Raw genomic sequence first — 10,435 nt, 5'->3', positions numbered from 1 at the left:
GAGCTGTGAGGCCAGAGCCCTGAGCTATGAGCCCAGAGCTGTAAGCCCAGAGCCCTGAGCCCAGAGCCCAGAGCCGTCAGCCATCAGCCAGTGGGCGTCGTGCTCCGGAGATGGAGCCAGGACGTGGCTGAGCTTGCCGTACCTCATCATGTATTAATAATGCTTTCTTAATGCTTACTGCAGTTATTAGAAGGCTGAAGATTCAGCCAGCTAAGGAGCTCTAGAAAGAAGCCCCAAGGCCCCTCAGCCCACAGGGTCTCCCAGACTCCCTTTAAGATAAGCACCCATTGGGCTTTCCTCACCCTGTGTTCTGCAACGTGAAGGGAACCAAGAAGCAAAGATAAGCACTGTTCAAAATTCGAAGGATATAGCACTTGAGACCTAGTAAACAGGAGCAGTAGCACTCAAAGCCTCTTCTGTACTGATCTGAGTAGCATGGCTGGTCCAATCACACCATATATGCTTTTCACTGAGAAGTCCATAGTTCATCCAGGATCTCAGTCACTCTGGCACAGCCCAAATGACCAGGGAGACAAGTAGATGGGAGATAAAAGATGTGGTGTGTGAAATACACTGAGTTAATGTATATCTGTTCTAAGGGACATCTTTGTTTTGACTCTGTGTAACAAACCAACATAGCCTGTGAGGTCTGTGGAAGGCCACAGACTATTCCTGCTCTCATAGTAGTGCTCTGTTTGAAGTTGGTGTTTCTATTTGGGGTCTAAAGCCATACTGAACTTGATCAAATAAACATTCTCCAAAGGAAACTGCCTTTGAACTGTTTAACTCTTTGCACAGCCAACTAAAGCTGAAAGAACTGTAACAATTACTCTAAGCTCTCGTGTCTTAACTGAGTTATCGTCCAGTTTTTATGTTTCTGTTTGTCAGGACCTCTGTCTTTTCTGGCAGAACTGAGCACGTCAGCAACAGCCAGTAACCTGTGAGTGAAACACAACCCTGGCTGAGAGCAGGAGAGGTGGGGCTCACCCTCAGGCTTCCAGGCACGCAGACTGCAGTGGCCTCTTTTACAGCACATGTAAGTGTACCCAGCCTCTGCTTAATCTCCCTGAGAGCTGTGCAGCGTGGAGATCCAAGCTCCCTCCTGGGCCGTGGCACACGCTAAAGCAATTTCTTCACCTGTTCCAAGGGTTCCTACCCTGTATTTTTCCTACTGCAGTATTGCTGCATCTATTCTTTGCTGAAGGAGGATATTCTAGATTTTGTCTCTTAAAATGTTTCTACTTTGCCTAAGTAATTACGCAGTCCATGGCTAGGAAGCAGAACCTCAGCAGTTTGGTAGCTGGGACTCTCCAGCAGCAGGTGCCAGTGGGAACCCCACGGGCAGGGAGGAAGCAGAGGCACCACCTTTAGCATCCCGAACAAATGCTCTAACGACGGCGTGTGCGAAAGGCAGGAGCGAGACCCATGCCACAAGTCTGGTGCATCTGCTGCCAAAACCAAAAGCAATCTATGGTATTCAGCAAACTCTATTTTTAGCCAGCATATATCTGCATTTCCACAAACTTTCATGTCTCTGGGGCTTTTGCCATGGAGAGAAGGACAATATGTTATTTCTCCCATTCATTTTCAGGGGAGCCAGAAGCAGAAGTCCCTCTGGTGACCATCCCCAATGTAGTGGGATGGTTACCTAAAAAAGGAGAGAACAGGTATTACTGAGTTGTGTAGGTTCAATTGAACATGTCAGAACTATTAAAAAGGCAAGTTCTTAGCTCTAGTCATTGTTTTAAAACAGGGAGAAAGCAAAACTTTCCATTTCAAAAACAGAAGGCAAATAGAAGAGCCAAAAATATGAAATTTTAAAGTAGCAACCTTGTCATTGGGGGGATGGGGGACAAGGGAGGGAGAAAGACTGAGTTTTGCATCTTTCATGTTGGCAATGCTGCTGCAGAGCCCCTGGCAACTGCTGACACTGGTGGCACTTTGCCTCACAGACAAGCTGAGAAGCCAAGGATTTACGACAGTCCTGATTTCCTACAATCCACACAGCTCCCAGGGTTTGGAGGCCTTTAAGGAATGCTCTCTTCTCACTGCCTGTCAGGAGTCCCGGGATGTCTCCAGAGCCACAAGACATACTTATCTACCATCATGCCTTATTTGCAACAAAAATACCCAACCAGTTGAGTCTGAGTGAAAACAATAGCAGCAGCAGGACTTTGTCAGAGGGGGAACTTCGTGACCTCTGAAAGGGCTATTTTGTTTCTCCCACCGAAAAGTCTAGATGCAGCATTGTTTTTGTAGTTGTAGCTGCAGGAAGGTTTACTATGGTTTAAGTAAGCCAGAAGGCACAGGAAAAACCTTTTTATTTTCTCGCAGGAGAGCCAAAGATAGTGAACACAACTGCACCTGGAGGTTCTCAGGGTGAGATGTGCCATGCTGGCTCCACAGAGCAGCCACAGCCTGGCCAGGGCTATCTGCTCATTCCTCACCTCTCAGTTTTGTTATGTTCCCTGGAATACATTAATAGGAACCTTTAAAACATACTTCTAATTACTTCTGCATTGGAAATGTGCATGAATTACTGCAGAGTTTCTCTAAAAACACAATGCTTTGTTTCCCTGTGTCTTAAATTTAAAGGAAGCCACCCACCCTACACAACATTTGAGGGCACAAATCCCCTGACAAAGACCTGGCAGCACTTCCCTGAGGAGCTGGCACTGGCCATTCACACCCACGAGAGGAACATGGGCTGCCTGCTTCAGGCAGAGTATTTATAGCCAGGATGAAGTGACTCCTGAGTCATGGGCTCTGTTGCCCTGTTACAAACTGAGGTTTGCCTTCCTGCATAAAAAAATAAAATCAGTTCATTCCAGAATTGTAGAAGTGACTGTAAAAGTGGCAAAAGACAATTTATACAATGTGCCCTGATTTTTGGCATCTTTTCCCGGCAGAATCTCAGCCTACTCACACATCCCAAGAATACACTGCACAGAAATATTTTAGGGGGTTTTTTTAAGCCGGAGGAAAACACAGAAAACTAGTTTATAGCTGAGAACTAGAGAAATGTCAGCTTTCAAAAACATGTTCCTAATTTCTGGCCTTCAGCAGACTTTATAAAGTCAGATTAGTCATGCTTCTCTTGTGGGCCTTTAAGTCTGTGACAAGCATCAAACCAACAGAATGAGGGAAGTCAGAGTCTTTGATTTTTAACCCTTCCAGATTAAGCAGCACTTAAGAGCCAGCAGCAGGCACACAGGGCAGGAAGGTCCTGCCAGCACCTCGCGCCCTGCGCCCTGGGCACCAGCTGCACTGAGCAGCAGCAGAGCTGCATCTGGGCCCACAGCTGGAGGGCACAAAGGCCAGAGGAAGGTGGGAGCGCTCCTGGTGCTTGGCCAGACAAGGGGCCCAGCTCATTCCTGGCCTGTGGCCAGCCCAACCACACCAGCCCAGGGCGCGGAGCACTGCGCGCCGGGAAGGACCGAGAAAGCTCCAGAGCATATTTGTGGGATGAGCTGAACACAGGAAGGGTTCCAGTTCTCACGAAGAGGGCAGATAGCAGGGATGTGTCTCATTTGTGAGAGACTGGGCTGCCTTTTTCCTTATCAGGAAATGGGAGATGGATGCAGGAGCTCAGATTCCACGAGGATGTTTGGGGGAGACAGAGACCGAGTTAGGCTCGGGACATGCTCGGAGCTCTGGTACAGCTCGTTAGGCAAACAAGCCCCATCCCAGCCACTACTTTCTCCCCTTCTGCCACCCCTTCCATTGTGCCTGCACGAGGTCTGACACAGAGATGGAGAGGGAAGCACAGCAGGGAACTGGTCCAGCCGAAAAGCAGCCCCACGGGGAATCCCAAGGGCCTGTTGCTAGGTGAGTTCACCACGGAGCTGCGCAGACAGGAGCCCTCTGACTACGGGCAGGGGCACAGGGAGCTGAGAGCCGAAGCTAAGGGGCAGGAGGAAGGCACTGCCAGGACCCGAGGTGGCACTGCCTCCAGGAGCAAGTCCGTGTCCTCACCAACAGCCAACACACTCACGATGGTTTGGCACTAGTGTGTGCAAATGCAACAGCGCAGGCAAACTATTCCCTTCTATGACAATGTGCTTTTAATATATTCTCCAGGGCAGGGCATTTTCTGTCTTGAGCTCTGTATAAAAATATGCTGAACTGTATTTTCTCCATCAACTGAAAATATTGAATAGAGAAGTCCCCTAATAAAAGCATAAATTAGAGTTCTGAGATAGTCTAATTATTCAAATCAAAATTCTCCACAGACCTGTTGGGTACTGGCATCATTACACACAAACGCAAAACAAGTCGCCAATAAGCATTACAAGTATGTATATATTAACATCTGAAACAGCTCCTCTCGAACTGAAACAGAAGCTCAGCAGCTTTCATGCTAGTTCAAAGCTCATTCCAGGTTGCCACGAATTCCTGCTTTTTCACTTGCAGTAAATCCTGAGCACTAAGGGCCAGGCTGGCTATATATGAATTGTTTTCAGGGCTGCAGCCCACACCACTGCCACAGCCAGGAACCGACAGAACAGAGAGAGGCCCTCCAAAAACAGCAATAGCAACTCTGGGCATCCAGCAAATCTTTTTTCTTCCTGCCTATGCCATGTGCAATGTGACACTCTTACACCTCCACTCCTAAAGACCCCTAAGTGCTTTCACACTCTGAGGCTCCAGGCAGTGCACTAAGGAGATACAAAGGAACTATGCCATGGTGACTGAGAAGTACAAATCGGAGTAAACAGAACTCTGAATGAAGAATTTTTGCTTCCCTTTCACTGTCTTTCAAGTAACAGCAAAATTGCTAGGATATCATAACTGCAATCTACTTTTTTTCTCCTGTCAGCTCTCATTCCGTCTCCACATTGAGTCATTTTTATCATGGTAGGAGCAAGAAACACCATCATTTCAGTCTCCTGTGGATGTTGTCCCTCTGTGGGGAGAACACTCAGGAGACACCACTCACTGCCTCCATGCCCAGACCTTCTCCCCATTCTCAGCAGCCAAATTCCTCCTGTCACTCCAGGCCTTTACTTTCACAGCCCCATGCTGTTCCTGCATGCTGTTACACCTCACTTTAAACACTCTCCCATCTACTTGCAAGTCAGGCTGACTGGTTTATGCCTTACCACCTCTGAATTGTTCTTCTATACTCCCCAATCACTTCTCAGGCTACTTCAGTCATCCTGGTTTTCTCTGCCCACACACAAGCCAATCCACTCGAGCTCCCCTGCAGTGCAATTCATGCCATTTGTGAGCCTTAGCCTGAACATCGATCCACGTGAACTCCCAGGCATTGGGTTTTGTTTCACCAGAACAGGAAAAAACACGAATCCAAGTTCAGCTGGAAAGGTGTAACGAACTTCCCTTCGAAAGGCTACTACAACACAGCTTATAACTGAGAAACAAAGGTACTCCGGGGCGTTTGTAGAGTCAGCTAGGACACAAACAGCATCAGCCCCAGTTCCCCCGCTCACTTCTGCCGTTGGCAGGTCCTGCTCGCACGAGGAAGTAACTCTGTGAAACGTTTCTGGGCCAAGTTCAGACCAACAGGCTGCAAACACGGACTCCTGGTCCTGAGCAGGAGGCTCCATAAATGCCCCAGCCCTTTGCTGTGCTCGGAAGGATCCCTCGGAGCCATCCCACCCTGGCTCACAGCCCCCGGCGCTGCCAGTGCCACCCGCTCCACAACACCGCTGGGGTTTGCTGCCCCTGCCCTCAGCACTGCCTCCCACCCCTCCAGCGCCAGTGACCCCAGTGCTCCCTCACTGCCCTTGGCTGCTTCGCCCAGTGCAGCCGCCCTGATACTGGGACCGATAACGTGCAGGTCAGAATTGTGTGCAGTGTATTAACCCCCAGCTCTTCCACCACAGCACCTCACTAACGACTTCATCTCTAAGACAATCATTATAGTTAAATAGTTTGTCTTTGGAAGAGTCTTACAATCACCTTAGCAACAACTGCAATGCTAAAAGGTGTGAAAATACCCATCCTGCTTTTTTCCTGAACTCTTCCACAGGGGAACGTGGAATAAATCCTGAGGAGGAAAAGCTCTGAATTATCTGAGATGCTGGACCGCATTCACGCCTGCGCCCTTTGTGGCCCCAGGGCTACTCAGGGCTGGGTTAAGCGGCGTACAAGAAGACAGAGGGTCTGAGCAGCTCCAGCAAGGTGCTCAAGGCCCGAACTGCCCCAGCAGCTGGCTCAGGGCTGGGGGAGTCCTTCTCCATCACTGCAGACACACACACATCTGCTAAGAGAAACACTAATGCACACCAAAAACTGAATAAATGCAAGGCAGCCCAAGCGAATTTTAGTAGTTACAGTGAGGATTCTCAACTATATTGATTTCTCTAAACAGTCTCACACTGAAGCTCGATACTGTATACAACCCCCAAGAAACAACTCCAACAACGACCAGGCTGTGAAAGCCCTGGACCAGCCCCTCAGCTCCGATTCTCAGCCCCACCACTGGCACACGAGATGACAGACTATTTCACTGGGAGGGACCTACAACGACCATCTAGTCCAACTGCCTCGTGCTGAGCCTCTGTGGCTCAGCGGGAAACAGCATCACTACCACCCTCTTTGGTAAGTGAGATCTGCCAGAGAAAGTACTGCTAGATTTTATTTGTTAATCCTTTTCTCCACTATCACACATTAGGATCCTTTCCTCCCCCCATCACAAGTCGTGCACTTAACAAATGTTTCAACAGCTGGTGCCAAGTCAAGCCAGTCATGCTCTTGAAGGGCAAAGAGCCTCACTGAATCAATGTCAGCTGCACCTAGCAGGATTTTTAAATTCAATTAAATCGAGAGACAAGCTACACAGATTAGGGCTCTGCTAGAATCAGAAAGGAATCTAAAAAATATAAAATGGTTTTACATTTATTAAGCAAACTGCAGTCTTTTCTTGTTATATTATTGTCAAGAAACAGAACATTCATAAGGTATCATGAGAACAAGCAGAAAGAACCTAAGGCTCACACGAGCCACACTCCCCATTCCCCTCCCGCCCAGGCAATGGCTGTTTCCACACCCCTCCTGCCTTAACTTCCCCACACAGCAGCAAGGCACAGCTCACAGCCCGGGGACAACAAGCTGTCAGCGCACACGGCCAGGCTGGTTCTAGAAACCCACCACTCCCTCGCACAGCAGGACCAGCAGGGTACGCACACCCACAGAGGAGCAGAGCGTAACAAAGGCCCACAGTACAGTTCTGCTAGGACTGCAGGTGTGGAAAACAATCACTGCTGGGAAGTCCTCGGTTACCCCCCCAGTCAGTAACTGCCTTTCCCTCCGAGCCTGCAAGGTCTCACTAGCGGCAGGGCACCAGGACAGCCAACGCTGCCCCGCGGCACAGCAGCGAGCAAAGCACCACCTCCTGCCATCGCTGGGCCTCGTTCCTTCTGAGATTTAATTTGGGGGTCATCAACAATTATGCTCTTGCACATTAATCACTGTGACCTAAAATTCTCCCATGAAGAAACAACACATGGAAATATTAAAGCACTCATCTTCTGGACATGGATCCGAGAACTGTTTAATAGCAGTCAGTGAAGGGGTAACATTGTGCTTTTAATCTACAGTTTAAAAATTATGATTTGTATATCTACTTAGTAAAACAATAAAATTAAGAACAGAAACTGATATTAGGAAACAGTGAAAATGTAATAATTAAACACATGATGCTTTTCAAAGCTATATACTTAATGAACCTAAATAGACACCTATGGTTAAGAGGGTCTTAAAAAATGATAAAAAAAGATACTTATTTTCAAATTTTTTTTCCTTTTCAATTTTTTTCTACTATACTTATGCTTTGCTTTGGTGTTCTCTCTGCTGCCAGCTTAATGCTTTAACAGTATGTTTATGCTCATGTTCTTTTCAAATGCTTGGCATTATAGTGAGATCTCATATCTTTCCTCAAATTAAACTTTGCTCCACAAACTCCACATGTATACAGGTGAACATCCATGTGCTGCTCCAGTTGCTCATTACTTGGGAATATCTGAAAGCAGACCTGGCATATAGTCTCTCCAGCGGATAAGTGAGATATCATATGCCGTACATGGTCATGTTTTCGGAAGTTTCCTTGATCACAAATGGAACAGACATACCTGGCCATGCCCTTGTGCATATCATTGTGGAGCCGCAACTGGCGCTCTCTTAAGAACTGCTTCCCACATGTCTGACAAACAAACTGTTTCTCCTTGGTGTGAACGGTATAGTGTTCCCGCAAGTGGCAGCGCTGGTAAAATCCCTTCCCGCAGAGATTGCAGAAGTGCTTACGCCTGTGATCCCTCTCGTTCTCTTCCATCATGGAGTTCTTAAACAGATCTTGCTCCAGGCAGCTCGACATATGTTCAACCACTAGGTTTTCGGTTTCAAAGCGCTGGCTGCAATTAGGGCATCGGAAAGGACAGGCAGAATGCTTGTATAACTGTTTCTTTTGAAGGCTGTTCATGGGGAAGTGACTGTCCCTGAAGTCCTCTAGCATCTCTGCAAACATCATGTCCCTTATTTCTGACTGCTCCTCGGGGTTTTCTTCCAAGTCCATTTTCTCCTCAGAGTTTCTGATCCCATTCATGGTCAGGTCCTGGGGTTCTCCACAGGTCTGTGCATGATCCTGTAACTGCTTGCCTTTGACCAGTATTTGACCACACTTGCCACAAGCACATATATTTTCTATGTGTTTGGATAAATAATGAGAGGACAAATCTTCCTCAGTGATTGTTAGCCCACAAAGTTCACAGGGAGCATTCTCCACATCTTCCTGCACTGAAGAAGCTTTCCTGTTAAGGTGCCGTGGGCTTTTCAAACACTTCCTTTCATCCTCATCCATGGACAAACGGGGCTTCAAAGTCTTCCGAGCACTTCTCTTCTCTCTCATCTCCTCCTCGACATAGTATCTGTAAAGTGGCTCTTCCTGCTCATCATCTAGGTCATCGTTGTCAGAGGACTCATTGCAGTCTTTGTCTGTCACCTTAATGATATTAAAATCCTTCAGCTCATCTGTAGGATTGTCCTCTGGTTCCACCTTGATGATGATCCTCTTCCTCTCAGAGGCTCTACTTCCTTCTTCACCTGATGTCTCAGAGGCAACCGTGCTGCTTTTCCTGCTCGTGATGTTTGACACGGGAGACGAAGATTCATCTGCAGCGTGGCTCGAGTCCCCCTTGTACTTCTCTGTTTGCGTGGAGATCATTTTAGAAGCAGAGTCCTTTTCACTAAAGTCTATTTTCTCGGCACTGTAGTACCTGGCGCTTTGGTAGGAATGCCTGTTGGTGCATGTTAACACGTGCTCATCCAGTAGCTTCTCGCAGCTGAAACTGAAGCCGCAGCTGTCACAGGTGAAGCTCCGCCCAAAGCGGCGCGAGTGCGACACGCGCTCCTTCGAGTGGGAGAACTTGGACGTGGTGGTTTTTTTGCAGACATCAAACAGCTGCTCGGGGAAGCTGCTTAGGTGCAAAGCTTCTTCCTCAGGCTCTTTGTTATGGGAGGTGTTCACTGTGGAACTTGGTGGCTCCATGCCCCACCTGTTCACTTCGCTGCCACTTCTAGCAAGTGTGTCTTCATACATCCTCACACCAAATATCATTTTGTTATTCTGGGTGCTAGAAGCAGAAGATGAACATTTTAAGCTAGATGAGTCTGTGTCCTGTATATCTTCTAGACATTCAGGCACATTGTATAGCTGTAAATAGTTCATGGCCCCTTTAAATTGCTCAAAGTTGGCAGGGGCTGTCATAATTTTTCCTAAATACATGAACTGTAAAATAAGATCAAAGCATTCAGCGCTAATCTTCATGTTGCTCAGATTCAGCTGGGCTGTAGTGTGTTGATGGTTCATAAAAAACATCCTAAAATAGGAACTGCAGGCAGCAAGGACTGCTTTATGTGCCTGAAAATAAATGTCATCGATGGCGATGCAGCAGTCGCACAGAAAGCCCCACTCTCTTTGGTTGTTCAGCTGCTGAAGGACATAGTTGCTGTGGCTGGTTCTTGCCATCTTGCACTCTGATTAGAGCCCTGCACAAAGAAGAAGGTATCTGTTAAACCATGAGCACAAAACCCAAACCCTACCTAATCGTAGGGAGGAACTGCCACCTTTTTGCTCTCTAGATCTTCCTATTCTGACGGTTTGTGGTACAACTTCCTGTCTGGAGATCTCTGCCGGTAACTACTTATGAATCCTGATGCCAGTGAAAGCATCTGTAATTCCGTGTGCTCACCACTAGGCTCACAAGACTAGTAAACTCATAAATTTAACCACCACACATGTCAGTGAGAGCTATGCTGCTAGAATATACATCAGCAAATACATCTCAGAGTCCTACAGCCAGGACTGTGAGATAGGAGCTCTGAATGCAGAACTTCAAACACTTCCCGAGGCAGACAGCTGCCAGAGGGCCCCAGGGCAGCACCTCCACGAGGTGAGCTGGCTGACAAACCACTCGCC

At 47.6% G+C, this 10,435-nt stretch overlaps 1 protein-coding gene across 2 annotated transcripts in view; it reads right to left on the bottom strand.

The window, feature by feature from the left end:
* The window catches only part of ZBTB1 (zinc finger and BTB domain containing 1), an 11,923-nt gene extending 1,913 nt beyond the window's left edge, over window positions 1-10,010 (bottom strand). Inside the window, exon 1 of one of the 2 annotated variants that reach the window (XM_009076768.1) lies at window positions 8,266-10,010. In XM_009076768.1, coding sequence (XP_009075016.1) covers window positions 8,266-9,985 — 1,720 coding nt within the window. In that variant the 5' untranslated portion in view covers window positions 9,986-10,010. Of the gene's footprint in view, window positions 1-8,093 lie in introns of both variants that reach the window. The other variant, XM_009076767.1, reaches the window with a different exon arrangement.
* Window positions 10,011-10,435: the final 425 nt, after the last annotated feature.

The sequence above is a fragment of the Acanthisitta chloris genome, unplaced genomic scaffold (assembly GCF_000695815.1).
Source record: "Acanthisitta chloris isolate BGI_N310 unplaced genomic scaffold, ASM69581v1 scaffold34176, whole genome shotgun sequence".
Taxonomy (NCBI): Eukaryota; Metazoa; Chordata; class Aves; order Passeriformes; family Acanthisittidae; genus Acanthisitta; species Acanthisitta chloris.
Note: the sequence above shows the minus strand (reverse complement) of the source record. Positions and strands in the feature narration are given on the sequence as shown.